This window comes from Cuculus canorus, chromosome 14 (genome assembly GCF_017976375.1).
Source record: "Cuculus canorus isolate bCucCan1 chromosome 14, bCucCan1.pri, whole genome shotgun sequence".
Lineage (NCBI taxonomy): Eukaryota > Metazoa > Chordata > Aves > Cuculiformes > Cuculidae > Cuculus > Cuculus canorus.
In genome coordinates this window covers 2,469,597-2,497,241 of record NC_071414.1, presented here as the reverse complement: position 1 = coordinate 2,497,241, position 27,645 = coordinate 2,469,597, and the positions used below count along the sequence as shown (strand labels likewise).

At 53.8% G+C, this 27,645-nt stretch overlaps 3 protein-coding genes across 3 annotated transcripts in view; 2 read left to right on the top strand and 1 right to left on the bottom strand.

The window, feature by feature from the left end:
- The first annotated feature begins 1,426 nt into the window (after nucleotides 1-1,426).
- SMIM33 (small integral membrane protein 33) lies at nucleotides 1,427-3,499 on the top strand. The gene is made up of 2 exons (XM_054079677.1): nucleotides 1,427-1,994; nucleotides 2,441-3,499. Exon 1 carries the CDS (start codon nucleotides 1,432-1,434, stop codon nucleotides 1,852-1,854), a length of 423 nt encoding a protein of 140 aa, XP_053935652.1. The 5' UTR covers nucleotides 1,427-1,431; the 3' UTR covers nucleotides 1,855-1,994; nucleotides 2,441-3,499.
- Nucleotides 3,500-13,284: 9,785 nt separating this feature from the next.
- PCDH12 (protocadherin 12) lies at nucleotides 13,285-24,645 on the top strand. Its single transcript, XM_054079942.1, has 4 exons — nucleotides 13,285-16,441; nucleotides 16,942-17,036; nucleotides 18,670-18,821; nucleotides 24,281-24,645. The coding sequence occupies exons 1-4, from the start codon at nucleotides 13,526-13,528 to the stop codon at nucleotides 24,643-24,645; spliced, it is 3,528 nt and encodes a 1,175-aa protein (XP_053935917.1). The 5' UTR covers nucleotides 13,285-13,525.
- DELE1 (DAP3 binding cell death enhancer 1) overlaps nucleotides 24,520-27,645 on the bottom strand; it is a 23,690-nt gene continuing 20,564 nt past the window's right edge. The window contains exon 12 of the mRNA XM_054079943.1: nucleotides 24,520-24,657. The gene's annotated coding sequence lies outside the window, so the exon portion shown is untranslated. The remainder of the gene's footprint in view (nucleotides 24,658-27,645) is intronic.

The window sequence follows — 27,645 nt, the reverse complement described above, 5'->3', positions numbered from 1 at the left end:
AGCAGGGAAAATTAACCCCAGGGCTGCCTCATCTCTTGGAATGAGGGTCCTTCCAGCCCGGAGCATTGTCTGGGTATGCTTGGCTGGGCTGAGCAAGCAGCTCACGTGCAGAAGGGTGATTTTTTACACCGATTTCTTAACCACATGAAATTCTAACACCAAGTCGGTGGAAGGAGGGAGGTTTCCTGCAGTTGGGCAGCCGGGGGTTGCGTGTGTGCAGCCGAAGGGGCTGTAGGTTCTTTCTACCCAAACAAAAGGGCGCTTGTCTTGCAGTGAGCGAGAGGAGGTTTTTTTTCCAGCGAGGGTGCGTGACAGCGAGGGAAGGGGTGGCAGTGCTGATGTGGCACCCGGCAAGGTAAGGGAGCACCTCTCCTGCCTGTGGGATGAGCAGGCGCTTCCTCCTCTGCCCCGGGAAATCCTGGGGGTGTGGGGCTGAGGCGTGACGTGGCAGCCACCGGCTGCACCTACACTGGAGAACCATCCCAGACATTTTTCTGCTGGTCCTGCCATCAGCTTCCCGGCCTCACCACTGGAGAGGATGATTCCCGCGCAGCAGGGACGTCGAGGTACCTGTGTGGGGCTGCGGAGGGCTCTCCCTCCCTTCTCTCTCACTGCTCCCATGAGATTTTGCAGCTGTGGCGAGGGATACCTTGTGATGTGTTTTGGTGGGGTTTGGTCTCCCAGGGAGGTCCGTGTGGGGTTTGATGGGCTGAGAGAGATGGGTTTGTTCACCGTGGAGAAGCGAAGGCTGAGGGGAGACCTTAGAACAGCTTCCAGTACTGAGAGGGGCTCCAGAAAAGCTGGGGAGGGGCTCTGGATCAGGGAGTGCAGGGATAGGATGAAGGGGAACGGTTTTCTGCTGAAAGAGGGGAGATGGAGAGGAAATCTTAGTAAGAAATGTTTTGCTGTGCGGGTGGGGAGGCCCTGGCCCAGGTTGCCCAGAGCAGTGGTGGCTGCCCCATCCCTGGAGGGGTTCAAGGCCGGGTTGGATGGGGCTTGGAGCAACCTGATCCAGTGGGAGGTGTTCCTGCCCGTGGGCCTTTCGGGTCCTTTCCAGCCCCAACTATTCTGTGATTTGGTCTTGGATTAGCACTGTGGGGCTGGGGATGAAGAGAGGAGAATGGAGCGCTCTCCACTAGGGAGAAAGAGGGAGTGGGGAGGGAAGAGCCCCACGCTGGAGGTGTGCAGGGCAAAGGAATGCTGGGCATCCCCTCCTTTTGTCCAGGGCACCATCCTGCAACCTCAGATACAACCACCAAAATTTATCCTGTCCCACAAGCCCAAGGGAGGGAGCTCTTACGGGACCATCCCATTCCACAGCAGCTGCAAGTGCAGGCGAGAGCTGTCGACTCGAGGGCAGGAGCTAAGGACGTCAGTCTCTGCTCGATGGTCACCCCTTTCTACCCTGTGTTTCTCTGTCCCAGGTCAGCCATGAACATCTCTGTGCTCGGCAGCCAACTGAGACAGCCCGAGCCCCAGGATGCTGCCGCCTTCACTCCCGTCTCCATTGTCAGGACCATGACGAAGAAATCCGATGCCCTGCCCATGATCTCAGTGATCGTTGGCATTTTCGTCCTCTTGGCTGTGTTCATCATCATCGTGGTGCACTACGGCCCTCACCTCCGCACCGTTCAGATCACCCTGTACCATGAGCCAATGCCGCAGGACATGGACAATGGGGTCCACCTCATGGACTGGAAGAAGCTGGGCTCCCAGAAGAAGCTGCCTGCCCTGCCCTGCCAGCGGGAGCTGCCCGGCGCGGATGTGGCCGATGGGAACTGCCACTGCTCCTGCAGGCATCACCTTCCTGGCAGGAGCGCTGAGCCCAATGTCATTGAGATCACGTACCTGTGACAAGGCTGTCGGCCACCTGGGCAGGACCCATAGACCATGTCCCATGGGAATAAATACAGTGACTGGGATTGTAGCTTAGCCTGAGACTCACCAGGTCCTGCAATGGAGGCTGTAGCTCCCCAGGATTGTGTCTCTCCCAGGTAGGCTCAGCCAGGAGGTTGTGTCATTGCGGTGACCCATCATCAGCCCCCAAAGCCAAGCTTCGGGGGTCCCACTGTCCCTGGGCAAGAGCTGGGTCCCCAGTGTAGGCTCTGGGGCTGGGTCAGCCTACGTGGGACAGCGTTAGCATCTCTTCTGGTTTTTCTCGCCCTGGTTCTACCTGTCCCACGCTGGCTGGGAGTGGCTGGGAGGGCTGTCTTCGTCCTTGCCCGCTCTGAGGAGCTCCGGGCGTATGCTCAGCCCCTTGGCTCGAGCTGGGACTTGCATCATCTGGAATTGCTTTCCAGATTAAAGATGTTTCCACATGTACTGTGTCCTCGTTGTGCCATTTATATGGCACAGAAAAGTTCCCAGCCCCTCTTCTCCTCCCCACCACAGCCCCTTTTTCTCCATTGGAGGGCTGAAACACTCTTCTCCCTTCTGCCAGCCCTGGCAGCAGGACCAGCCCAACATGGCAAACGGGAGAGAAGGAAGCACTTGAGCTCATGTTGGTGTTTCAGTGGTGGAACCAGTAGCAGAGGACAATGAGCCTGATCCCCCAGTGGAGATGGGTGAGAGAAGAGAGGTGACACAGTAGAGGCAGGAGGACATAACGGCACATCAGCCACCCTTTGTATTTGGCTGAACATCTCAAGATGTTGGCACTGGTGGAGAAAAGTGTGCATCTCTGGGCAGAGCCTGCAGCAGCTCTGTTCGCAATAGCAAGGATGGGGAGACCCGAGGTCATCTTTGCGGTGGTCACTTCATTGTCCCCTTCGGTGTCCACGATCCCTGTGCCAAGGGGAGCTCTGCCTGGGGACTTCAGGACTCGTGTGGTTTCAGTGCTGGAAGGAGCAGGGCATGTCAGAGCTAAGAAGGGAGCAATGGTGGGGTCAGCGTAGCCAGCCATGATGGAATGGATGTTGATATGGCTTGGTCACCCTGGTCAGAAGCTCTTTGAAGTAGCACAGAGAGTGTGGATGGAGAGGTAAAATATCTTGAGCTCCTTACCAGGCTCTTGGTGGCAGCAAACCATGGTGACCTGTTCAGCCCTCGGAGCCTTTCTGCTGCTGGAGGCACCAGGCATCCTTTGGACAAGAAATTGGGTTTGGTTTCTCCTCCCTTGGTAGAAGCTGGACATCAAAGCCTGTCTTCAGTGTGTGGGCTCAAAGGACAGTCTCTGGGGAGGGAAGGCAGCCTCTGGGATCACCCTCAAGGATTCATTCTGCTGCATAGTCCCAGAAGTCAAAAGAGTTCCTGCCGCTGCCCTCCCCAACCCAGAACAGAAAAGCCAAGTCCATGTCTACCCGAAGCCACATCCCCAGCACAGATGCCTCTGTGCACTGTTGGGCAAGAAACGGGGTCTTTTACCTGTTCCTCTGGGTGCTAGAGGGATTTCTGGCATGACAGATGCTCCAGAGTCCTTCTTCTCACTTCCTTTAAGCTAAGAAACAGTTGGGCTTGCTGGAAAACTTTAGTCTTTACAATAAATGTAATTTATATTCTATTTTCTTGCGGTATGGTGTTTTCTGTTTTGATGTTTTCCCGTTTTTGTTTTCCAGCATTATCAGCTGTCTCACATTTCGATTAGAGGAGATAAGGCCTATCATTTCAACTGATGATCACTCAGTCCCACCACCAGTTTCATGGCGATAGAGAACTAACTTTTTTTAGTTTATATAGAATGGTAGAATCATTAAGGCTGGAAAAGGTCTCTAAGCTCATCCAGTCTAATCATCAGCCCACCCCACCGTGCCCACTAAACCATGTCCCCAAGTACCACGCCTTCTGTGTTTTCTGAACCTCTCCAGGGATGGAGACTCCCTCACTGCCCTGGGCAGCCTCTGCCAGGGCTTCACCACTCCTTCGGTAAAAGAATTTTTCCCTAATATCCAATCTAAACCTCCTTTGGCACAACTTGAGGCCATTTCCTCTCATCGTATCACTTGTTATGTGGGAGAAGAGTCCAGCACCCACCTCACCACAACCTCCTTTCCAGCTGCAGAGAGTGATGAGGTCTCCCCTCAGCCTCCTCTTCCTCAAGTTAAACAGCCCCGGGTCCCTCAGCCACTCCCAGAACCCCTGCGCTCCAGACCCTTCTTCAGCTCTATTCCCTTCTTCGGCTCCGTTCCCTCCCTCAGCTCCGTTGCCTTCTCCAGGTGTGCTCCAGCCCCTCAGTGTCCTTCTGCTGAGGGGCCCAAACTGAGTCCCGGATTCATGGTTTGGCCTCAGCCGTGCTCAGCCCAGGGGGAAGATCCCTTCCCTGCTCCTGCTGGCCACCCCATGGCTGATCCAAGCCAGGATGCTGTCGGCCTTCTTGGAGCCCTGAGCACACTTATATGTCCCTAATTAGTTACTAACCACCTTTCAGGGACACCTCTTTAAGTGATGGCTGTGGGTTATGATAATCCAGATGGTCACCATGGTGAGGGTTCGGTCTAAGACCTCCAGAACATCCCCTAGAACCATCACAAGGTCTGCGTTGTGGTCCCCAGCCTGGCTACACCGTGTCTGGAGGACACTGGCTGCACCCTGGGGTGGTGTCACCTGCCCAGGGTGAATCAGTGGAGTCATCACCTGGCTTTCCCGGTTGGGTTTCAGATCAGGGAGCAGCTTCATTCAAGACAAAGCCTTTGATTGGAGAAACAGGAGCTTTCACGGCAACTCCTACTGAAGGAAAACCGCAGCAGGGAAACATCGTGTTTGCAAGGAAAAGATTAAAAATGTCTAAATATTAATGAAGAGAAAGATAAAATGGGTAATTATTACCAGACCTCATTGACTCGCAGCCGCTGGGGACTGCTAAAGGGCTGATTTATGTCACAGCGTGCTGTGGCCCCCATCTATCACTTACCCAGCCGGGGAAACCCCACCCTTGCCAAAAGCTTTGCCATTGTTCAGGTGTTTGAGGCTGTCAGGCTCAAAGCAAACAAACCCAGCAGTGGTGCTGACGGGACTCCAGTTTCTCCTGTGCCCCGATCCCTTCAGTCCAGAAGCTGCGAGCGGCCCCTTCTAGATGACATTTTCTGGATATGATTTCGATCTAGATGTAGTATTGAAATTCTGAAAATATCTAGGATTGAAGTTCTGGCCTTCTGCCCTCCAGAAGGACCTGGACAGGCTGGAGAGGTGGGGCTCTGTGACGCTTTTGGAGTTCAATAAGGCCAAGGGCAAGGTTGTGCACCTGGGTTGGGGCAATCCCAGATGCAGCTACAGACTGGGTAGAGAATGGATTGGGAGCAGCCCTGAGGAGGACTTGAGCTGCTGGGGGATGAGAAGCTCCACTTGAGCCAGCAACGTGCGCTCACATCCCTGAGAGCCAACGGCGTCCTGGGCTGCATCCAAAGAGTGGGACCAACAGAGCATGGGAGGGGATTCTGCCCCTGTGCTCAGCTCTGGTGAGACCCCACCTGGAGCCCTGCAGTCAGTTCTGGAGTCCTCAGCACAGGACATGGAGCTGTTGGAGCGAGGCCAGAGGAGGCGACGGAGGTGATCCGAGGGCTGAAGTTCCTCCTGTACAGGGACAGGCTGAAAGAGTTGGGGTTGTTCAGCCTGGAGAAGAGAAGGCTACAGAGAGACCTTAGAGCAACTAAGGGGCTCCAGGAAAGCTGGGGAGGGGCTCTGGATCAGGGAGTGCAGGAATAGGATGAGGGGGAATGGTTTTAAGACTGAAAGAGAGGAGATTAAGATGAGACCTTAGGGAGGAATGTTTTGCTGTGAGGGTGGGGAGGCCCTGGCCCAGTTTGCCCAGAGCAGTGGTGGCTGCCCCATCCCTGGAGGTGTTCCAGACCAGGTTGGATGGGGCTTGGAGCCCCTGATCCAGTGGGAGGTGTCCCTGCCATGGCAGGGGGTGGGAGTGGATGGCTTTGAGGCACCCAACCCTTGCATGATTCTGTCATTTTCCCCATGTGTTTCCTCTGCAAACAGATATTTGGATACGATATTTGGACATACAGGGAAACAAGAATTTAAAAATTGCAGTAAGACTCATAGCAGCAACTCGATCGTGTTGTACAAACACAGCCACCTTTTGCCAGCTTTCTCCTCCTGGAGGACACGGAGGGATTTATCTCAGCTCAGCTTCCCATTGCTTTCTCCCACGCAACAAATGCCACTTTTACCGATCCCCCTCTCATTTCTCCAGCGCTGCCGCTGTCTGTTTGTAGGATCACTCTTTGTAGCGCAAGACTTTATAAACCCCATCAAATCAACAGGGTTCTCGGGTGGCGGAGGCTGCGCGTGCCAATTATCATAACATTATCATTCTCTATTCGAACACTGAGCTTTTTCCAATTTATTCAACGTGCAACTTTCTTCCTCTCCTGAACAATAATCTTTTTATGAATGCAGAGCAACAATAACTCCTTATCAGCCCCTCTCCGCAGGGGAGCTGCTGGAGCGCTGCTGGAGCACAGCAGGCAGGAGCTGGCAGAGGCTTTGTTGTTAGCAACCCCCCTTAGCGCCAGTTTGCTGCCTTAGGACACTGCTTAAAAGCTGCTCCATCACCTTTTAACTCTCTCCTGATTAGGGATCACTTGCATCACCTTTAATTTCTTTTCTAATTAGGGTGTTCACCTGCTGCGGGGGGAGAACCTATATAACCCCTGCACAGGCAAGTGGCTCCCTGGAGCATTTAGCAGGAATTTTATAGTTGGGATTGTGACAAACTTTGCTTTGTGATGCTTCAAGGTTGTCTAAAATTATATAAAATTAAGGGTAACATCTAGAGCATCCTCAGAGGGTGAGCGTGGAGAGGAGCTTCAGCATCACCCAGGGCCTCCGGGCAGGGCTGGGCGCCGGCTAAGCCAAAGAAGGACCTCTGTGCTGGGATGAGGGTGGGCAGAGACCCTCTGGTTGGAGGTTTGCTGCCTGCTGAGAGGTTTGCATCCTGCTGGGTGCTGGGGAGAGCCTGGGCCTTTGGGCAGAGCTGAGCGTGGAGCACCAGTGGGCTCTGGTGGTGCAGGCAGCCAACTGCACGCTGGGCAGGCGTGGATGCGAGCAGATGGAGGACTTCTCCTGCCTCACTCTTCTTCTCTCTCTCCCCCCTTCTTCTCCTGCTCTCATGAGTGAGAGCGCAGCTGGGGTCAGCGTGTGTTTAAGGAGGGATGTGCCTGGCTTGGGGCTCCCTGGCGCAAGAAAAGCGTTGCTGGAGGAGAGAGCAGGGAGATGCAGTCAAGCCCTGGCTGTGATGAAGGCTGAGGTCCTGAGCAATAAGCCCCAAAAGGACCTGATCGGGGTGGGGGGCTGGAACAGGTCCGTTTCAGGCAGTGTCACGTTCTGATTTCGTGGAGAGGATGAGCATGGGGAGAGCCAGGACCCCCCTGAGAGAGGATCTGTCCACCTCTTGTGGGTTTCTTCCTCGCTGTTTGGTGTGAGGGGGTGAATTGCTTGCTTCCTCCTGAGAAAGGTCCTCCAGGAGCCTCTCCATCACCTTGAGGCAGGTGAGGATGGGGCAGGTACTTGGTCACCCTGTACATCCACGCCCACTCCTAAAAGAATGAATTCAGAGATGGACTAAAAAGGGATTTCTTTTTCTGCTGAGAAGGGGATAACACTTTCAGAGAAACAAAGCCTGTCTTTGAAGGGCTGAAAATTGGGACAACTGAGGGGGAAAAAACCCATGATCCCTAGTTTGCAGGAACCAGCTGGTGAGGGGCAGCCACTCTTTTGGTTGCCCCATCTGGATTTTGGCAGTCAGCCTGCTGAGGATCACAGAATAATTTGGGTTGGAAGGGAGCTCAAAGCCCACCCAGTCCCATCCCCTGCCATGGGCAGGGACACTTCCCACTGGATCAGGGGCTCCAAGCCCCATCCAACCTGGCCTTGAACACCTCCAGGGATGGGGCAGCCACCACTGCTCTGGGCAACCTGGGCCAGGGCCTCACCATTCTCATGGTGAAGGAATTCCTCCTTATATCTGGTCTTGGATGGTGCTCTGAGGTCTGGAGCTGGGCCTGGAGGAGAGCATCCACCTCGGGGTGTGTCGTGTTGTCTGTGGGCTCTGTTTCCTGACCCACAGGCACCATTTCCCACCCTGTGGGTCAGCTGTGGAGCAGAGATGGGACCAAGTCCTGCTTCCTTGCAGAGTCCAAGGGATACAGTAAGCCCTGGGCACCCTAATGAGGGCAAATCTTGGTACGTCTTCGGTTGTGCTCATTTTGAACTCTTCTCCTTTGGATATTATTTTTCATTACTGTCCTGCCTCGTTTAATGACTGTGTTTGGTTCTGACCAGAGCATTGTTAGTCAATTGTTAAGTGAGTTAATGTGTACATCTGGTCTGATGTAACCTCGCCTAAGCTAATTTAACCTCAAGTAACCTAATATTAACATAATACATACCTCACATAAATTATTAATAATTATCGAATTAGTCATAGTAATAAATCAATAACAATATTAATTTTGTAATTATAATACTGTCCTTACCAACCACATCACAAAGCTGAAGTTTTCTATCTTCGCTCATCACAGAATGTCCTGAGTTAGAAGTGACCCGCGAGGACCACCAAGTCCAACTCCTGTCCCTGCACAGCACAACCCCAACATTCACTCCATGGGGCTGAGGGCATTGGCCAAACGCTTCTGGAATTCTGTCAGTCTGCTTCCCTGGGAGCTGTTCCAGTGCTCCACCACCCTCTGGGGGAAGAACCTGTCTCCTCATGTCCAACCTAACCCTCCCCTGGCATCTTCCTGCCATTCCCTCAGGTCCTGTCATTGGTCACCAGAGAGAAGAGCTCAGCGCCTGCTCCTCCTCTCCCCCTTGTAAGGAAGGTGTAGCTGTCTCGTGAAGTGAGGCAGAGGGGTTATTTAAGATGGCTCAATGCCATCACAATAGACGATGCCTCCAAAATAATTTATATAAATTTAATACATTACATTATTCTATTAGACTGCACAATTTCTTTTCTCATTGGATGCATCAAACCTAGATTGCAGCCAGTTTTGATAACGCTTTTCCTTTCTCATGTTGCTTTATCACCTTTGTTTCCAGGTTCATGACCTTCCTTTGCCGCTTAGGAGGAGCGGTAGAAGCCAATTGCTGTTGTTTGGGGCCATATTGAGTGAAAACAGAGCATATAGAAGAGCGCCTTTGAGAGGGTGTAGTTGTAACTGATTTTTTTTACATCTCTGCGGAAGCTCTACTGTTAAAACACAGCCTTCTCATCAGTGAGGACATGGTTGAGTGAGGCAGACAGTGTTAGATTTGAAAAACCTTCTCTTCCCTTCTCATTCTCACGTTGCCCCGTGCAGCCCAGCGCCCGGGTTCCAGCTCTCCCCAAGCCAACCCAAGACGACCAACAACATACGAGAGCTGGAAATAATGGGCTTGGGTGGCTTCGTGCAATGATAGATGGCGAAAGTGGGGTGCCTCGAGTCCAGCTCTGCAACCCTGGGAAGCTGGGGTGTCCTCTCGCTTGCTCTGGAGCCTGAAGAGCAGTCGACCTTCAGAGGATTCAGATTCTCACAGCAGTAAACAGCATTTACAATTGCGTTGGGCACTCGGCATCACACTGAAGGTGGAGAATGCTGCTGTGATAACTGAATATAACTGATGCTCTTTTGATCTTTAAGTGAAAGAATCTGTTGGAGTGAGTCCAGAGGAGGCCACGGAGCTGATCCGAGGGCTGGAGAACCTCCCGTACGAGGACAGGCTGAGAGAGTTGGGATTGTTCAGCCTGGAGAAGAGAAGGCACATAGATACAAACCTCTCAGCAGGAGAAACTCTGTGCCAAATGTGAAATTCCTGGGAGAAAGCACAGAGACAAAAGTGGCTCTCAAGAGAGTGGTGGGGCGAACACGTTAACAAAAAAAAAATAAATATTTTATTTCAGACTGAGAAGGCTGCAGGGAGACCTTAGAGCAGCTTCCAGCACCGAAAGAGGCTCCAGAAAAGCTGGGAAGGGGCTCTTGATCAGGGAGTGCAGGGACAGGATGAGGGAGGACGAATTTCCTCTGAAAGAGGGGAGATTGAGATGAGATCTTAGGGATAAATGCTTTGCTGTGAGGGTGGGGAGGCCCTGGCCCAGGTTGCCCAGAGCAGTGGTGGCTGCCCCATCCCTGGAGGGGTTCAAGGCCAGGTTGGATGGGGCTTGGAGCAACCGGATCCAGTGGGAGGTGTCCCTGCCCATGGCAGGGGGTGGGACTGGGTGGGCTTTGAGTTCCCTTCCAGTCCAAACCATTCCATGATTCTGTGATTCTATGATTTTAGATGCAGCACCTGCACATTGGAAACCTGTCTGTGTGCGAGCAGGAAATGGGAGGAGATGTGTTTTGTTTTGTTTTGCACCTAATCTTATTTTACTGACTCAGCTTGACCCTTTTTTTCCTTCTCTGTTTTCTCTGTCACCGTTACTCTGCCCATCTCCCACCAAGATGTGATCAGCGTGGTCTGCAGCTCAGTGAGCTTTTGCCGCATCCTGCAGCTCTTCTCCTGCCTCCTGCTGATGTCCTGATGGCTCTGGATCAGGAATCTTGTCTACAGGTGTTCCTTCCTGAAGCAGTGTAATAATTAATGCGTTGGCTCCTCCAGCTCCTCTGCTCTCGCGCAGTCCAGACCTGTCACTGGCACCGATAGCTGCAGAGGGGACGGCCCGGACAGCAGATGGGAGGACAGGGACAGGAGGGGGTCACAGCACTCATCTTGGTGACTTCTCCAGTGCCAGCGCTGTCACATCAGCCTCTCTCTATGGTGGCAGAGCAAGCTGGTGCTTAAAATCCCATCTGCTTCCCTGCCTTTGGGGAGAAAAAGGAGCGGTTTGGGGCTGCAGCAGCCTCAAGGGGCAGCTCTCCTCCAGCTGGTGAGGTGGGGCCGTGCTAAGGGAGACAGGACAAGGGGGAAGGGCCTCAAGCTCCGCCAGGGGAGGGTCAGGCTGGACATCAGGAAAACATTTTTCATGGAAAGGGTCATTGGGCCCTGGCAGAGGCTGCCCAGGGAGGGGTGGATTCACCTTCCCTGGAGGTGTTTAAGGCACAGGTGGACGAGGTGCTGAGGGGCATGGCTTAAGGGAGTGTTAGGAATGGTTGGACTCGATGATCCAGTGGGTCCCTTCCAACCTGGTGATTCTATGGTTCTATGATTCTGAGAGAGGCCCAGCACGTGGGGGCTGGTGCTGGGGACACGTATCTCCAGTGCCGGGTTAAATGTGGGGCAGTTGGGGAGCTTGGCTTGTCCTGCAGATGGCTTGGGAGGTGACGGGGAGGAGGATAAGCCTCACAGGGCTCTTCGGGGAACCCCACAGATCTCAGGCAAATATTGGTTTCCTTTCCTTGGCGATATTGTTCAGTGGCCCAGGTTGCCCAGAGCAGTGGTGGCTGCCCCATCCCTGGAGGGGTTCCAGGCCAGGTTGGATGGGCCTTGGAGCCCCTGAGCCAGTGGGAGGTGTCCCTGCCCATGGCAGGGGGTGGAACTGGATGGGCTTTAAGTTCCCTTCCAACCCAAACCATTCCATGATTCTATGGTATTTCAGTGTGGTTCTTCTGTTCCTCTCCATCCTTGAAAGGAAAGGCGTTAAAAAAGGGAGGTGGAAGCATGAGACCCCCCCCTTTGAAGGAAGTGGCCTTCCTGCTCCGCACCTAAAAGCAGGGCATGGGCTGGGAGACATCCGCTCCTCCATCCGCAGCCCCACGGGCAGCCGGTGAGCGGAGAGCATCCCTTGGGGAGAGCCTGTGAGCCGGCTTCGCTCAGCCCAGGAGGAAGCGAGAGCACAAAACAGGGAAATGACTTGGCAAAGGTCACCTGGAGCTGGGGCTGAGCCCAGGAACAGCACCGGGTCTCCTGCTTGCCCCCCACCACGGCAGCGCTGCACCAGCCCTTCCTCCCGGTGTGCTGAGCGGTGACACTGCCCTCCCTGGGGTGAAACAGCTGCTTGGCACCGGCGGGAGTTTGCTTTTGCTGTTCGTTGTGGCTTTAATATTTACCATAATAGAAGATAAATGATGTGAGCCAGGAATTGGGAGGGGAGGCAGGTGACAGGGAGCCTCAAATGGGAAAATCGGAGCTGTGAGGGGAGCAGGGAAGGATGCGAATAGGATGGAGGTATGAGGGTGTGGGTGTCCCCTCTGTCTCTGCTCTCTGGAGCCTGGAGAGCAGCTGAGCTTCAGAGAGATTGTCACACCAGTAAAGCGCATTTACCACTGCTTTGGGCACTTAGAGCATCACACAGAAGGTGGAGAACTCTGCTGCATTGAATATGAATATGACTGATGCTCTTTCTGAGCTTAAAATTAAAGAATTTAGGTTTCGGTAGCTGCACCAGCAAGGCTGAAAAGGCAAGGGGAGACGGGCAAGGTCGGAACAGGACCTCGATGCCAGCCGCAGGGGAGGCTACCTGGTAGACGTGGAGGTCAGGATAGAGATGATGTGGCTAGTGGGACTCAAACCACACCATGAGGATGCTCTGCTCTCTGTAACGGCCAGGGAAACTTCTGCAGTGACCTTCCCTGTCCTAAATATAACCTCGAGACCCAAAATACAGCCCAGACTGGGGTCTCTGGATTCTAGAGGACACACAGAGCAACTTCTGACTGTGCTGCTGGCCAGTAGTGGGAGGTACGGCCGCACTGGCTCCTCGAAGGTGGGGGCATGGGATAGGATGCTGAGGTAAGGCAAAAGGTGATGCGAAATTAGTGCTGGGTGGGGAAATCGAACTGAGCCCATCTGGGGACGGAGCCTGTGCCAAGATGGGGGAGCTCGGCAGGGCAGACAGACGTAGGGGCTGGGGAGTGCCTGACAGGACACAGCCGGCATCTGCCAGAGCCCCCCTTCTTCCCTCGTGCCCATCTGTGTTTGGCGTGGCAATGCTCCCAGTGACCCACGAGCCTGTTTTGGTGTGTCCAGATGAAAACGGATCAGTGACATAATCCAAAGCCGTGTGCTGGAAAAGGTGACAGTGGCGCATTGCCCTCCCAACAGACAGCAAAGGGCAGAGCAAGGACTGGGGATTACACGATGGATTTAGACAAAATGAGAATAGATCGGAGTAAGTCAGAAACCTGATGGTGTGAGGAATGAACCTTTGGGGTGGTGCAAGGGCAGGAGCTCATCTTATTGCTGGTCCTTGCAGACACCTTTGTAAAGGCTTTGCAGATAGGTTGGGGACCATCTGCAGGAACCACACCTCTGTAAAAAGCATTTTGCGGGTGACAGCAGGCAGCGGGGATGGTCCCTCCAAGTTGGAAACCAAGGACACTTTCACACCACTCTCCCAGCTGGGAATTGTGCTGCCCCACCAGCCCCCACCTCACTTAGGCATTGTACCAGCCCGATCCTCCCTTTTCCTGTAGGTGGGGTTTCCATAGGAAACATGGCTGGTCCACCTCCTGGCCTGGCTGGCCGGACGCTGCTCCCTGGCTGAAGCTGCGGTGGTGGTGGTTCCCTTTGCTCCGGGCTGAGTGTTTCAGCCTGGGGAGCAGCTGGCTGTCCCGGCCATCCCCGGTGATGGCGAGGCAGGGCACAACTGCTGGACTCGCTCACAGTTTCTCCTCCTTTCCAACTGGTGACTGGTGCCTACAGGACTTGGAGATGGGCGAGGATGCTGAGAGCTTGCGGTCACTCTAAGGACTGCTTGGCTATGCGGCGGCGGGCGGCCAAGCCGGCAGCAGCGTGCTGGGGCAGCGGGGCGGTGGGCTTTGCCAGCAGCATGCTGCTGCTGAGCCGCTCCGCTTTCCATCTCCCAGCCTTGTGGTGGTACCTCTTCCTCTCCACCGATGCCCAGGAGGTGGCCACGTTCACAGTGAAGTACCGGGTGTTTGAAGAAGTGCCACCGGGAACAGTGATAGGGACGCTGGCTGAGCACTTTGAGGGGGGTGAGAGCGGTGAAACGGTGGACACCTTTCAGCTGATGGAGACCCCCAGGAGGTTCCTGCTGCATGTGGGGAGCATGGATGGGGCGCTCAGCACGGCTGGGCGGGTGGACAGGGAGCAGCTGTGCCGGCACAGCGATCCCTGCTGGGTCTCGTTCGATGTGCTGGCTGCCCGAAACCTGGCTCTCATTCACGTGGAGGTTCAAGTGCTGGATATCAACGACAACGCACCGCGGTTCCCCACGCCTGAGATAGAGCTGGAGATGTCGGAGAGCGCATCCCTGCGGACACGGATCCCGCTGGACCGAGCCCTGGATGCTGATGCCGGCACCAACGCCCGCTGCTCCTACACCCTCTCCCCCAGCGAGCACTTTGCTCTGGAGGTCGTGTCCAGCTCTGATGGGACGAGGCACGCGGAGCTCGTTGTGGTTAAAGAAGTGGACCGGGAGCTGCACTCCTCCTTTGACCTCGTGCTGACGGCCACCGACCACGGGGAGCCGCCAAAATCAGGTACCGCTTTAATTAAAGTTATTGTCCTTGACTCCAATGATAACAGCCCCATCTTTGCAGAGAGCTCTTTGACGGTAGAGGTTTGGGAGGATGCTCTGCCCGGGACCCTCCTCGTGACGGTCACAGCCACTGACCCTGACCAGGGCCCCAATGGGGAGATCGAGTACAGCCTGAGCAAGCACGCGCCCCTGGAGGTGCTGAGCGCATTCAGCATCGATGCCCGCACGGGCAGTGTCACCCTGAAGCACCCGCTGGACTATGAGGAAACCCACGCCTACGAGCTGGATGTGCAAGCCCGGGACCTGGGTGCCAACCCCATCCCAGCACACTGCAAGATCCTGGTCAAAGTCTTGGATGTCAACGACAATGCTCCCGATGTCCACGTCACCTGGGCCGCGTGGGCACCTGTGCTCTCTGAAGCCCTCCCCAGGGACAGCTTCGTGGCTCTGGTGACGGCCAGCGACCCCGATTCAGGACGCAATGGGCAAGTTCATTGCTCCCTCAGTCAAGGGTACGAGCACTTCAGGCTGAAGCAGACCAACAGCCACAGCTACGTACTGATGACCAATGCCACGCTGGACAGGGAGCTGCGTGCCGAGTACAACCTGACGCTGGTCGTGCGGGACCATGGAGACCTCTCCTTGGCCGTGCTGAAGCACCTCACTATCTGCATCAGTGATGTCAACGACAATGCCCCCTCCTTCGAGAAGGCCACCTATGAGGTTGCTGTTGCTGAGAACAGCAAAGCACCTGTATTCTTGCTCACTGTCCATGCCACCGACCCTGACCTGGGTTTCAATGGGAAGATCACCTACAGCATCCCAGACTCCTTTGCTTCAGGTCTGGTCTCGATTGACCCCACCGCCGGGGATGTGTTTGCCCTCCAAGCTTTTGACTACGAGCAGGTGAGGAGCCTGGAGTTCCTGGTGACTGCTGAGGACGGTGGTCACCCCAAGCTGGCATCCAATGTCTCCATCAGGCTGACTGTGCTTGACCGAAATGACAATGCTCCTGTCATCACCGCACCAGCGCTGGTGGGAGGCGCAGCCACACTCTCTGTCCTGGTCAATGTGGAGACAGGGTGCTTCTGGGTGGCCCCTGGGAATGGGAGCTCCCAAGGGACTGTGGCGGTGAGCAATGCAACACTCGTGTCCTGTGCTGGCGCTCCCTTCCTCTTCACCATTGCAGCCAGGGATGTGGACTCTGGCATCAACGGGGCTCTCCGATATGATCTGGTGGGTGGGGATGACGCTGGGCTCTTCATCCTGGACCCTCACTTGGGCCAGGTCTTCCTCAATGCCAGCAATGCCAGCAGCCTCACTGGCAGCGAGCGGGAGCTGGTGGTCCGAGTGAGCGATGGGGGGGACATCCCACTGCACACCCTGGCCCGGATTCGCTTAGTTTTCCGGCACCACGGGTCATTCTCCAAAATCTCAGCCTGGGAGCCAGGATGGCTGAGCCCCTCTGTGGTGACCATCATCTGCCTGGCTGCTCTCCTGGGCGGGTGCCTTCTCCTTTTGGCTTTAACCCTATCGTTGCGTAAGAAGGAGAAGAAGGACGGCATGGCCTACAACTGCAGGGAGGCAGAGGATGCCCGCAGGCAGCAGCAGCTCAAGAAGCCCCCCAGACAGATCCAGAAGACAGATATCCACCTGGTCCCGCTGCTCCGGGGCCGTCCCCGGGAGGCTGAGCCCCCTCAGCCCTGCCAGGAGGATCTGTCTGCCAAAGCCGCCTCCATGCCAGGGGGCTCCCCACAGCCTCCCCTCCACCTCACCCCCACTCTCTACAGGACCCTGAGAAACCAGAGGACCCAAAAAGACTCAGATGAGCAGCAGGGGACCTTCAACCTGCCCATCCTGCAGCGCCGGCACTGCCAGCCCCATAGACCAAAAAACCCATCGAAGGAGGCTGCGAGCTCCCCGGATGCTCCACCGCACGGGAAGAGCTTGGTGAAGCCACCCCAGGGGTCCATGGGAGAGCCCCTGCTACCACCCAACCAGCCTGTGGATGCTGAAGGACCTGGACAGCCCCAGCCCCACCAGAACATCCTCAGGAGCCTGGTCCGGCTGTCGCTGGTGGCACTGGCGGAGCAGAGCCTCACTGGAGAGTTCGCAATGGAGTCGCCTCCGGTACAGGTAGGAGCTGCCCTGCACATTGTGGACCCCCCAAATCCTTCCTTGCCCAGGTCTTGCAACCCCTGGGGTGGTGGGAACATGCAACCTGATGGTCTTTGGTCAGTGTCTTCTCCCAGCCCCGAGCACAGGTACTCCAGCAGCAAGGGTTGGGTGGGATGAACAGCCATCCCACCACAGGCAGGGGCTCCCCGTGCCCACCAGGAGACCCGTGGAGCAGGGATGAAGGATGGCCATCACCCAGGGATGGGGACAACAAACTCCATGCTCGCTTCGCCAGGGGAGCGTGCGGGCAGGGAGCAACAGGCAGAGGTGGCGCAGGGGAAGCGCTGAGGGCAGGTGAGCTGCCCGGCTGCCTGTGTTCCCCCCGCGTGGGGATGCTGAACCATCTGCAGGAGGAGGAAACGCTATAAAAAGGCTGGGGAGGCTCGGAGGGGACATCCTGGCAGGAAGCAGCTTGAGTGGCCATCGCTGGGGCTCAACAGGCTTTTCCTGCCTTACAGCAAATCTCCCAGCTGCTCTCCCTGCTGCACCAGGGCCAGTTCCAGCCCAAAACAAACCACAGGGGAAACAAGTACACGGCCAAGAACGGCAGCAGGTAAGGCTGGCTCGCAGCCCTCCCTTCCCCACGCCCCGTTCCCCTGCATCTCTGCTGCTTCTGCATCAGCCCCACTGGTTCCAGGAGCCTCCAAGGGGCAGGAGGAACCGGGTCAGCAGACACACAAGGCAAAACCCTCGTTCTCAGGTTTGCTGACCTGAGACTGGGAGCCAGGTCCTCCCTTCAAGGCTGTGCTCCTCTGGTCCTGAGTCCCCACTGGTATCCAGTGCCCTCCCAGGGCTGCATTTTGCCTCCTTTCTGGGGCACCTTCGGCAGCTCCTTCCATACCCACCTGAGCTCCTCTGCAGCTGTGAGCCATCTGCCCATCCTCGCTGGGGGAACACCATGGTCAAGTGTGCACACGATGAGCACAGGGGTTCCTGCTTCACAAGGATGAGCTTTCTCACAGCTCTGGGTACTTTCGTAGAGATGCTGTTGATATGAGTTCAGGGCATCTGTCCCTGGAGCCAGGAGGCTCTCGCAGGGAGAGACCCTGCGAGCTGGACTGAGATATCCCAGCTGTGGTGCTGAAGATGTTTCCACATACAAACTTTAAGACATTCCCATTAAATTATGGTGTTGACATCTCTAAGTGAATGCTCCCAAGGATGCCAGGCCTTCATTGCTGCCTCGCCACGGCCCCTGTGTCCTATCCAGGCCATGGGCAGACACGGCTTTTTTCCAGCCTTCTCATCACCACCTCCATCTGCTGAGGATGGAGAAGAAGGGAGAGCTGCTGTGGTGCTGCTGGGGCTGGGCTGTGTGGTTCCTCGCCTGGCCCTGCACACGGGCAGCTCCTTCAAATACACAGGGAAGAGCGCAGCACGTGTAGCCCAGCACTCAGCCACTGGCCAAGAAGGTCACCAGTGTCCTGGCTTGGATGGGCCATGGAGTGGCCAGCAGGAGTAGGGAAGGGACTGTCCCCTGGACTTAGTGCTAGTGAGGTCACACCTCGAAGCCTGGGTTCAGTTCTGTGTCCCTCACTATGAGAAGGACATTGAGGGACTGGAGAGCATCTGGAGAAGGGAACAGAGCTGGGGAAGGGGCTGGAGCCCACGGGTTCTGGGAGCACCTGAGGGACGTGGGGCTGTTTAGCCTGGAGAAGAGGAGGCTGAGGGGAGACCTCATTCCTCTCTGCAGCTCCTGAAAGGAGGGTATGGAGAGGTGGGTGCTGGGCTCTTCTCTAAAGTAACAAGCGATGGGATAAGAGTAAATGACCTCAAGTTGTGCCAGGGGACGTTTAGATTAGATATTAGGGAATGTCTTCACTGACTGCGTGGTGAAGCCCTGGCAGAGGCTGCCCAGGGCAGGAATGGAGTCTCCATTCCTGGAGAGGTTAAAAAAGCAGTGGCTGTGGCACTTGGGGACATGGTTTAGTAGACACAGGGATGCTCAGCTGGCAGTTGGACTGGATGAGCTGAGAGGTCTTTCCCAACATTTATAATTCTATGATCCCAGTATTTGTTCATGCATTTTTTCAGAAATCCATAGAACTCTCTAATTGGTGGGCACTGAAACGATTGGGCCGTTGGTGCCGTGATCGAGGTGCTGGGAGGATGCCCACAGCACCTCTGGGATGGCGGGCAGGGTCCTGCTGAGGACTGCTGTGATTTGCGTGTTGTGGCCCCGGCAGGGCTGCGGGGCTGGACGCCGACTGCCTGAGCACGAAGGACAGCGGGCACGGCGAGAGCGAGGCAGAGGACCGCGACTCGGAGAGCGGGTTTGAGCTCTCCATGCAGCAGCTGGTGGGAGAGGAGCTGGAGACCCTCCTGGAGCCACAAGCAGGTGAGGTGGCCTCCCTCCCGGGACCATGCTGGGACTGGGGCTTCAGCAGCAGAATCTCCTCAAATAACACATCAACCTCATTCAGAAGGTAAAACTGTCTGGCCTGGGCAACCCAGGGGACGTCTCATCTGCTGGGGTGGCTCTGACAGTGGTGGATGCTTGAGAGAGCATGTTTAGACCGTCCTGTGTTGTTGTGCCAGACAGTTTAGAGCAAAGGGAATGGTTGAGCTTCACACTGGATTTTTTTTCCATGTGTTCAACCACTCTTGGCAGATCTGCCAAGATCTTGGAGGATCTTGGTATCTGCTGTTGTTGAGATGATTTGTGAGGTTGGCCTCTGATTGGGCGAACTATGCACCCTGTGAACACACTGCTTCCCACGCTGACCTGGGCTCCTTCATTCCATGTTCTTCTAGTCCATGCAGAGCGAGAAGTGTTCACCTTACCAAGCCTCTCATGATGTTATCTTTGAGCTTCACCAGGCACTTATTTCTTACCGGGCTGGACTCATCTGGTCTTGTCTCCTGTGGCCAACCTGTTACTAATTGTAGTGGACCTTTATTGAGATCACAGAATCCCAGAATAGCAGTGGTTGGAAGGGCCCTCTGGAGCTCATCCAGCCCAACCCCCTGTTAAAGCAGGGTCACCTCCAGCAGGTTGCACAGGCAGGATTTGAATGTCTCCAGAGAAGGAGACTCCACACCTCCCTGGGAACCACAGAAGCATAGAATCACCAGGTTGGAAAGGACCCACTGGATCATGGAGTCCAACCATTCCTAACACTCCCTTAAACCATGTCCCTCAGCACTTCAAGGACATGGAGGCTGGAGGGGTTCAAGGCCAGGTTGGATGGGGCTTGGAGCAACCTGATCTAGTGGGAGGTGTCCCTGCCCATGGCAGGGGGTCGGAACTGGAAGCTGGTTCCAGTGCTCCAGAACCCTCCCAGGAAAGTTTTTGCTCACGTTCAGAGCTGTGGTGACCAGAGCCATGCGTGGTGTTTAGGACACACCTATGCTGGTGCTATAAGGTCTTCTGCCTCTCCTGCCCTAGCTCCACGCTGAGCTGTTACCAAACTGTTCCTGGTGACTCCCAAATCCCTCCTCTGTGTGGTGGGAGAGTCATCAGTGATGACAGCTGGGAACACAGAAATCCAGCAGCCACTATTTGCTCAGGGCACTTGCTGTTATAAGGTCCTTCAGCAACCGCTGCTATTGTCATTGGGTGTTGTACTGGAGTCAACACCAACACCATCTGCTTCTTCAACTCACCGCTATACCGGACAGACTCTACTGATGACCTCTCTTTTTAGGAAAGATTGCTTATTCCTATCTTTGCTTCCCTTCCATTCCTGAAAGGGGCTCCAGGAAAGCTGGGGAGGGGCTCTTGATCAGGGAGTGCAGGGATAGGATGAGGGGAAACGGTTTTCAGCTGAAAGAGGGGAGATTGAGATGAGATTTTAGGAAGAAACATTTTGCTGCGAGGGTGGGGAGGCCCTGGCCCAGGTTGCCCAGAGCAGTGGTGGCTGCCCCATCCCTGGAGGTGTTCCAGGCCAGGTTGGATGGGGCTTGGAGTAACCTGATCCGGTGGGAGGTGTCCCTGCCCATGGCAGGGGGTGGTACTGGATGGGCTTTGAGATCTTTTCCAACCCAAACTTTTCCATGATTCCCTAATTCTCAGTTTTTAACACCCATGAGTCCCAGACAGAACCTGGCTGTTACTTCAGAACAGCTCAGGTCCCCTGTGAGCCCGTCTGATGCAATTCTGCACACTCAGGTCCCCTCTGTCAACCAGGACTCTTCATTTACCTCTTCCAAAGACGCCAACAAAGTTGCTAAACACAATTCCCTACCTTGCAAATGTCACATCAGTTCTTGTCCGCACAGCAGGCCCCCTGCTAGCTGCTGAGTCTCGCACACGGTGATTTCTATGGATCTGCCTGTGCTAGATTCACCTCCACGTGCTTCAAACCTCATCTCACAATTTGTTCCCTCCCTCCCTCCCTCCCTCCGATACTGTGTTCATTTGAAGCAGTAGTTAACGAACAGCAGTTAATAAACCAAGCAATTTCATATCTGAGTTCCTCTAGCGCTCCAGGGTGAATACCATCTGGGCCTGACATTTTCTACATGATCCTTTTATTGATTTGTTCTAAAAATCTCTTCTCCTGGCATTTCAATTTGAAAGCGTTGGGCTGACTCACGTCCTGTCGCAGAGATTTCATTGTGGAGCCTCTGTGCGCCTCCACAGCGAGAGGAACTCACAGAGGTTTTGCTGCTGTGGTTGTTTTAATTCCAGAGTCAAGCATTTTCTGTGCTCTTGCTTAGGGGGAGAACCACGCTGCTTCTCCCCGTTTGCCTTCCTGCCCTTTTATCCTTGTAAGGAGCAAGGGAAGGAAAGGCTGGGTGAAACAAGAGCTACAAGCTTCCTTGGATTTAGAGGTCCTGCAGCCACAAGCAGGGAGCAGACAGGCTGCCCAGCTCCATCCCATGGGTGCGCTGGCATGCACTGGTCCCAGTAAAGGGCTCTGTCTGGATCCAGTCCTGCCCAGAAAGGTCACATCCTAGAAAATCTGTCTGCATGAGACCTTCCCTTTCCAATGCTTCTTGGATCTGATAGAATTAAGGACTCTTCTTCCCAAATTACTGGAGTTTCACAGTGCTGCCGAGGCTGTGCCAGTGTGGCTTCCTGCCCGTGCAGTAGTGCTGGATGTGAAAAAAGCGCCTGTCCTGCTCCAGTGGGGAAAAACAACCTTAACCATGAGCCCAGACCTTCCCAAAAAGGCAACGGAGAGCAGACAATGGAGCTGCTGGACTTCTTCCTCCTCTCCCAAACACAAATAGAGATGCGGACTTGCATCCTGAGAGAGGGAGGAAGGAAGCATTGCTTGTGCTCCGGAGTCTCATAACAGCTGCCCGTGGCCGTCTGGGTCTTTGTGCTACTCGCAGCAGGGGGGAAACCGCACGAGTGATCTGTCCCAGCCAGCGATGGGGTTGTTTATGCTGCAAGCACCAAGCCACAGGCCAAACTCAGCACCGTCTGCTAACACCAATCCCCCACCGGCAAAACGGAGCACTCATAGCAGCACCATGGGAGAGAGAACTTCATTGATTATAAAAACAACCCCTGCCCTTGAAATATCATTAAAATAAGGCAGTAAAGAGCTATTGGTCAAATTTAATGTACCTAATTATGAAGTTTGATGGTCACAGGACCGTCAGCCTACTGAGTCTTGGCTCTTGCCACAGCGAGGAGGCTACTGGTGTGCCCTGATCCAGAGCTGATGCACCAAAATACTTGGGGAATGCAGTGGCTTCTCGGACACTGAGAACTGTGGTTGTTTTAGAGCAAAACCAGCGACTCCAGAGCGCTTGAGAGATCATTTAAGGAACAGTCACTGCGACTGAAGGAAAATACTGAGATTGCAGAAAAAAATCCTGGCAGTGAAGCAAAACAACAGAATTTTGGGGCTTCAGCTGAAATAAAATCTAGGTGATGTACCTGCCCTTCTCCGCTAACCATGTTTAAATCCCAGCCCTCACCCCATCTCACCCCAGGAGAGAGTTGTTTATCAGACAAGAAAGAGACTTGTCTTGGTCACTGACCACTGACCGCGTGTTCCAGGCTGTGGCAGGGCATCGGTCATCTTCTAGAAGCAGCACGAAGGTGGGGACCCTCCTTTCACTGGTCACCTCCCAAGTCAGAGCTGTGTAGTTGTTATAATGACACCAGCTCCTGCCACCCGGTTGGGGCTGCCGTGGTATTTGGTGGCTTATGGCCACACACCGGTTGTTGTGCTGCTGGTCTCCATCACGTAAGCCTGGACTCGCTACTGCCTCCATCAATAGTTTTTCTCCTCACTTCTGCCCTTCCAGATCCTCTTTCCTATGGATGGGTAATCAAGATTTGTAAGTAGGTTTTAGACTGGACATAAGGAAGACTTTCTTCACCATGAGAGCGGTGAGGCCCTGGCCCAGGTTGCCCAGGGAAGCTGTGGCTGCCCCATCCCTGGAGGTGTTCAAGGCCAGGTTGGATGGGCCTTGGGCAGCCTGAGCCAGTGGGAGGTGTCCCTGCCCATGGCAGAGGGTTGGAATTAGATGATCTTTAAGGTCCCTTCCAACCCAAACTATTCTATGACTCTATGGTTCTATGTAATACTCCTAATTGGGAGATTGTGATATGGTGCCTCACAAACCCAGTGGTCGCTCGAACTGCCCAGCAGTTCTAGGTTCCGCTTTGGGAATGACACGAAGTGGGGCTGGAAGGCAGCGGCTGTGCATCATATCACGGAGTCCTGTTTACCAACTCCAAAGCTCTACCTTGAAAACAAGAACCTTGTTTCCTTTCCTGCTGTCTGACGAGGAAGCTATTCCAGGCTCACCCTGCTATGGGGTCCTTCCTTTAATTTCCAGTATCTGTTTATTCATGGACAGTTATAATCACTTCTTCTTTTGCCAACACTATTTTAAGCATAAAGATTTCCTTTGTCGGAGTTTACCTCATCAAAATAATGGCAGGTTGCAGTCAGATCCCCCGGTAGCTTTTGCTTCCTCAGGCTTAGCAACCCCTGCCTCTTGGGGTCTCCATCATGTAAACCTGGACTCACTCCTGTTTCCATCTCAATAGTTTTCTCCTCATTTCTACCCTTCCAGATCCTCTTTCTTACAGATGGGTAATCAGATTTCTAGGTAATACTCCTCATCGGGAGACTGAGTAACAATACCAGGGGTCTGTCCTCATGCCGGCAGGGAATACCTTGGCCAAGACAGTGTATGGTTTCATTTGCCCATTTCAGGGCAAAATCACATTACTGGGACACAAAGGAGCCTGCAGCTCACACCCACACCCGGCTCCCACTGCTCCTCATCTGCTTCCAATTGATGAACAACTACGTTATAGCTCAATTTTTGGTTACGAGTCTTCAACCATCCAGCTGTGCATTTTATAATCCAGAATTTCATTCTACTCCTGTTATTACTGTTTTCACAATAACCCATTCTTTTCTGGCTCAATATGCCTGCTTGGCTGCAAATTCCCGCCCTGGAGTGACCCTGAAGGGAAGTCCACTAGTGACCTCCTTTCTGTCCGACACTTCCCCTTGATAGCTTTCCATTGTCGCCTCGCCTGTATCTGGTCCTAAACCCTCTCCTGCTCTGGCTTTGCTAAAAATTTAGTCAAGTGCCACTTGATGCTTCAACAAATGAGAAAGCAAAGTGATCCTAAAGGTGGTTCTATCAAAAAACCAAACCAACCAACCCAGAAGTTTTAAAGCAGTTCTAGTTTGTTTGGTTTTATAAGCTGCTGGTTTGAATGCTGCTGCTGTAGCTTCTCTCTCGACCTGTTTACAGCCAGTCCTCTCTCAGCTGATTTCAGAAAGTCTCCTCATTCCTCATTATTTTTCTTTTCTCGTCTCTTTTCTCTGCTCCAGACTGACCAATAGTTCTTGTTTTCACTCCCTCCAGAGCTGGCCCTCAAGAGGCTGACGGCTGCCGACCCAGCCTGGGTGGCTCGGCTCTCCTTGCCACTCACCAGTAGCTACAAGGACAATGTCTTCTCCCCCAGCTCTCTGCATTCACCTCAGGATGAGGATGCTGCAAGGCAGGAGACACCGAGGACCTTTGAAACCTTTGGCAAAGGCGCTGGGGCTGACTCGAATGCCGCTGGGACAAGACTGGCCAGCACTTTCCTTTCAGAAATGAGCACCCTCTTTGAAATGATTCTGTCCCAGAAGGTCCAAGTCCACAACGAAACGGGCACGGGGCTTCTACGCCAGCTGTCAGCACGTGGGAAGAGCCTTGGGCTGGAAGACAGCGCTCCTGTTCTGTAGACAGCTTGGTGGCTGTGATAAGAAGACAAAAGTCAGAGAGAGGTTCTTTCTGCATTTGGGGTGCACACGTGCGCGTTGACAAGGCCACTCACATCTAGACTGACAACAACGGGTGTATTTCCTCCTCTGCCTGACCCCACAGAATTTATCCATGACAGAATTTACCTGTTTAGTTCCCTTCCGCCCGCCTCTTCTTGCCTTCCTGCCTTTCCTCCTCTTCCACCCTCACCTTTCACCCTGCTATCCCACCCCAGGCACAAACCAGCAGCAGGGTCCTCTCCTCCAGGGCAGTGGGGTGTTAGATTAACCACAAGCACAACACGACTCCAGCCACGTCATTACAGACCGTGTGCCACCGACGACAAGATATTGCAGTCATGGACTTTGCAACAAGCTGCAGAGTTGGGCTCCAGGATTTTGATTCTTATTTAAATAAAACTGTTTTTTTCTAACACTACCATCTCTGGCACAAGGTGCACTTTAAGTGACAGACTGGTGTGTCTGTAAGAAGCCTGAAATAGCAACTAGGAAAGGGAGATATGCCTGTTGGCTCTCACTGATCCTTTCAGCTTTGTGGCTCTACCACTATGAATTTGGCATTTGGTAAAACGCCCCCAGACCAGCACTTCTGCCACAGCTGCATGATGTGCCCCCAGTTTCCTTCTCCATGCTTTCTTTTGAGGCCTTTGGATTTTGGAGCGCAGTCCTTGCCCAGAAGCAGACAACAGATGGCTGGAGTCTGCCAAAGGTAACCTGGGAAAAAGGGAAGCGTGAAAACACTTGTTTTGAAATACGCAGTCACAAGCTTCATCTATATTATGGGATTTCACTTTGATCTGTACGTCTGTGAGCTGTAAAACAGTTTTAGGATAATAGCATGTGTCAGAAAACTAAGATCCAGATATTGGTAACGGGAAGCAGAACACAGGTGGTGTTAACCGTTGGGAACTGCATTCGCAGAGAATGGGAAGACAACAGTGGCAGAAGCATCTGGAGCGTGGTTTGTAGGCTTACGCAGTGGAGCATGCATGGCAAGTAAGCGCTTCTGGATTGTACACATCTAGGACTTTCTTCTGTACCATAGTTTGTGCCTTCCAACTATGATACAGAAAATCAGAACAAATTTGGGGTGTGCAGGCAAAGCAGAAGAGAAGAGAGTCAGGCTACAGGAATGAGAGCCAGCCACTGCCTCTGCTGCCAGCAATGCAGTGTCTGGAGTCGGGCTTTGGGAGTGAGGGTCAGCACTGCCGGCAATGCACAGCATCTTTGCTCGCTGAGTGACTACAAAAGCGAGGCTGAGGCAGCCAGCCTGCCCTTCAGCAGCATGCAGGGCCAGCCGTGCTTTGCACACCCCACTTTCCTTCCCTCACCACCTGTATGTTAAAAATCCTACACTGACTTTGCCACAGACACTGCAGTTCACAACACAGGTTTCTCCAAAGCTAATCTGCTCGCAGTAGGGCTGCCACACCAGGTGCCTTTGGGTGACAGTTTTGGGTTTTATTTTTACTGTTAATCATAGAAACATGAAATGGTTTGGGTTGGAAGGGACCTTAAAGCCCATCCAGTTCCAACCCCCTGCCATAGGCAGGGACAACTCCCACTGGATCAGGTTGCTCAGAGTCCCATCCAACCTGGCCTCAAACATCACCTGGGATGGGGCAGCCAGGGCCTCCCCACCCTCATCGTGAAGAATTTCTTCCTAATGCCTAAACTAAATCTTCCCCCACCAATTTAAAGCCATTCCCCCTTGCCCTATCACTCCATACCCTTGTAAAAAGTCCCTCCTCAGCTTCCCTGGCGCCCCTTTCAGGTACTGGAAGGTCATTATAAGGTCTCCCCGCTGCCTTCTCTTCTCCAGGCTGAACAACCCCAACTCTCTCAGCCTGTCCTCACGGCAGAGGTGCTCCAGCCCCCTGATATCTTTGTAGCCCTCCTCTGGATCCAAAAGCTGAAAAAGAACAGCCAGCACAGCCCAGCAAACACAATCCTGGAGCATCTCAAGGGTGTCTTACCTGTACTCCTTTCCCACACACCTAGAGGTGACAGTGCCCTGCTTTTAATGTGTACACACAGAAGCCACAGCATCAGACACTCATACAGATAATTTAAAGCAGAGTAAACAAAAAAGTTAGCCCTTTCTGTTGCTCTCGGGACCAAACGGCAAAAGCAATACAGTAAGATTTCCCCAGGTAGCCTCTTTAATATCCAAAACATCCACTGTTATATTTGCAGTCTTCAAAGTGCTTCACAGATGACCCCGTCTCCAGCAATAAACTACACTGATGGTTTTGCCCCAGCCTGCTTTTACCTCCGTGCTGCTAACAGAAATGTCTTGCTGTTTTGTTTCACAAACAAAACAGGCTCTTGCACCAAAACAATGACCGTGAGCCAAACTCTAACTGAGATGCAGCTGTGCAAACCACGAGGGAGCCATAGCTGCGCCTGTGAGGAGATGCAGCCCTACGGGATTGCTCTGCATCTTGGGAATGCTCTGCATCTTGGGAATGCACAAACACATGGCACCACCTCAGGTCTTCCTCTGGAAAGTCACTTTGATGGGACTGTCAAAGGACAATCTTTACACAAAAATACATTGTAAGAAGAAGATTAAAAAGGAGACAAATTCCTCCCTCGGTTCAATTTCCTGATTCTGCAAATGGCTTCCAACCCCCTCAACCCTCACCCCCGTCCTGCCCAATGCGTAAGCATGCTGTGGATTATCACAGAATAGGAAACCCACCCGAGGAATTTCCTGCTAATTGTATCCTGCTTGATAAAGGAAATGGTCTAAGAAAGTTTGGTCTGAGCAGAAAAAGAGACCAGACCAGAACAATCAGATGTGTTGAGCTCTGGCTGTGCCCCTCCCTTGATGAATGGAGCCCACAGAAAGTTCAGGATGGGGCCATTGCCTTTGTTTTTCAGTGCCTGATCTATACAAAGCACCAGAATACCGTGGCTACAGGAAGCCGGATAGTTTGTACAGATGCCCTTGAACCA